The sequence below is a fragment of the Monopterus albus genome, unplaced genomic scaffold, assembly GCF_001952655.1.
Source record: "Monopterus albus unplaced genomic scaffold, M_albus_1.0 scaffold737.1, whole genome shotgun sequence".
Taxonomy (NCBI): Eukaryota; Metazoa; Chordata; class Actinopteri; order Synbranchiformes; family Synbranchidae; genus Monopterus; species Monopterus albus.
This window is the reverse complement of record NW_018128617.1, coordinates 1-1,643: the sequence shown is the minus strand read 5'-3', so window position 1 is coordinate 1,643 and position 1,643 is coordinate 1. Positions and strand designations below refer to the sequence as shown.

The 1,643-nt window shown below is 39.0% G+C and overlaps 1 protein-coding gene across 1 annotated transcript in view; it reads left to right on the top strand.

The window, feature by feature from the left end:
* The window catches only part of LOC109953535 (trace amine-associated receptor 13c-like), a 1,228-nt gene extending 299 nt beyond the window's left edge, over positions 1 to 929 (top strand). The window contains exon 2 of the mRNA XM_020589013.1: positions 10 to 929. Within this exon, the coding sequence (XP_020444669.1) occupies positions 10 to 826 (817 nt within the window). The 3' untranslated portion in view covers positions 827 to 929. The remainder of the gene's footprint in view (positions 1 to 9) is intronic.
* The last annotated feature ends 714 nt before the right edge of the window (positions 930 to 1,643 follow it).

Sequence of the window (1,643 nt, the reverse complement as noted above, 5' to 3'; positions counted from 1 at the left end):
TCCCTCCAGGCAGCTCCACACACCCACTAACATCCTCCTCCTCTCTCTGGCTGTCTCCGACTTTCTCGTGGGCCTCCTCGCGATGCCTGGAGAAATCTTCAGATTAACTACCTGCTGGTTTCTTGGTGATGTGATGTGTTCACTGTACAAATATTTATCCTGCATTGTTTCTTTTACTCCAATAGGAGACATGGTTCTTATATCAGTCGACCGTTACATTGCTGTCTGTGACCCTCTGCATTACCCCACCAGAGTCACTGTGAGAAGAGTGAAACTCTGTGTTTGTCTGTGTTGGTTCTATTATTTTCTCTACAGTGGTATCTATTTAAAAAATGACTTCACTGAACTAGGCAGATATAACTCCTGTTATGGTCAGTGTGTGATTGTCATTGATTACATTACAGGAGCTGTTGACATTGTTTTGACTTTTATTTTCCTCATTACTGTCATCATAGTCCTGTATATGAGAGTGTTTGTGGTGGCCGTGTCTCAGGCCCGTGCTATGCGCTCTCACATCACAGCTGTCACACTGCAGCGTTCAGTGACTCTAAGTACAAAGAAGTCTGAGCTGAAAGCAGCCAGGACTCTGGGTGTTCTTGTTCTGGGGTTTCTAATGTGTTACTGCCCATATTATTGTGTGTCTCTTGCAGGGGACAGTGTGCTTAATGGATCATCTGCATTTTATGCGCTCTTTCTGTTCTATTTTAACTCCTGTCTGAACCCTGTGATCTATGCCTTGTTTTATCCCTGGTTTAGAAAAGCTGTTAAACTCATTGTCACTCTTCAGATTCTGCAGCCTGGCTCCTGTGCGGCCAAGGTACAGTAGAGACACTGTGAGTGACTGTGATGAAACTTGCTCAATAATTTGTTCATGAGTAAATTCACAAATCTAAAAAGTGATTTTTTTTTTCTTCCTTAAAACTGTATTGACAAACCAACCTTCCTGTAGAATTTAGTATCTGAGGCCTCTTTGTGTCCAACTGCTGATTGTCAGCTTCACATAACCTGTTGCATGATTTTATTTTTTAAACACGTCATAATAATAATAATAATAAACATTCTGTCTCCTAACAGTGATCAACTTTCTATCTAGTTATCCTTGAACATGAACAACCTGGAGTACCCTATGGGAATGACTAAGCATTTAACAGCCTGAGCTAGACATCCTGTCTACACTAAACATTTCGGTAACACTTTATAATAACTACACCTTATTCATCCTTAGTTAACCATGAATAAGTACTTAATTAATGATGAGAAAACCATTAATTAAGCATGACTCATACTTAATAACACATTCACTAACGATTTACTCCTGGTGACTAAGGTCATGATTCGCTGTTTATTCATACTTAATAAAACATGAATAGATGACTTATTAATACTGCAATGCATGAATATGTCAGGGAGTTGTTAATTGTTACTGTTTTTTGTGATCCCTTCTAAAGTGAAGACTCTTTATGGTTTATTAAGCATTAATTAATATGTAAGAAAACCCAAAAGTGCCTCAAGCTCTTTTGAGCTGTGGAAATGCACGGACCTGAAACAGGCAAAACCAAGACATGACACAAGGATACAGAACATATGTTCTGTATCCTTGTGTCATGTCTTGACACAGATATTTATACACAAAGAAACATGTC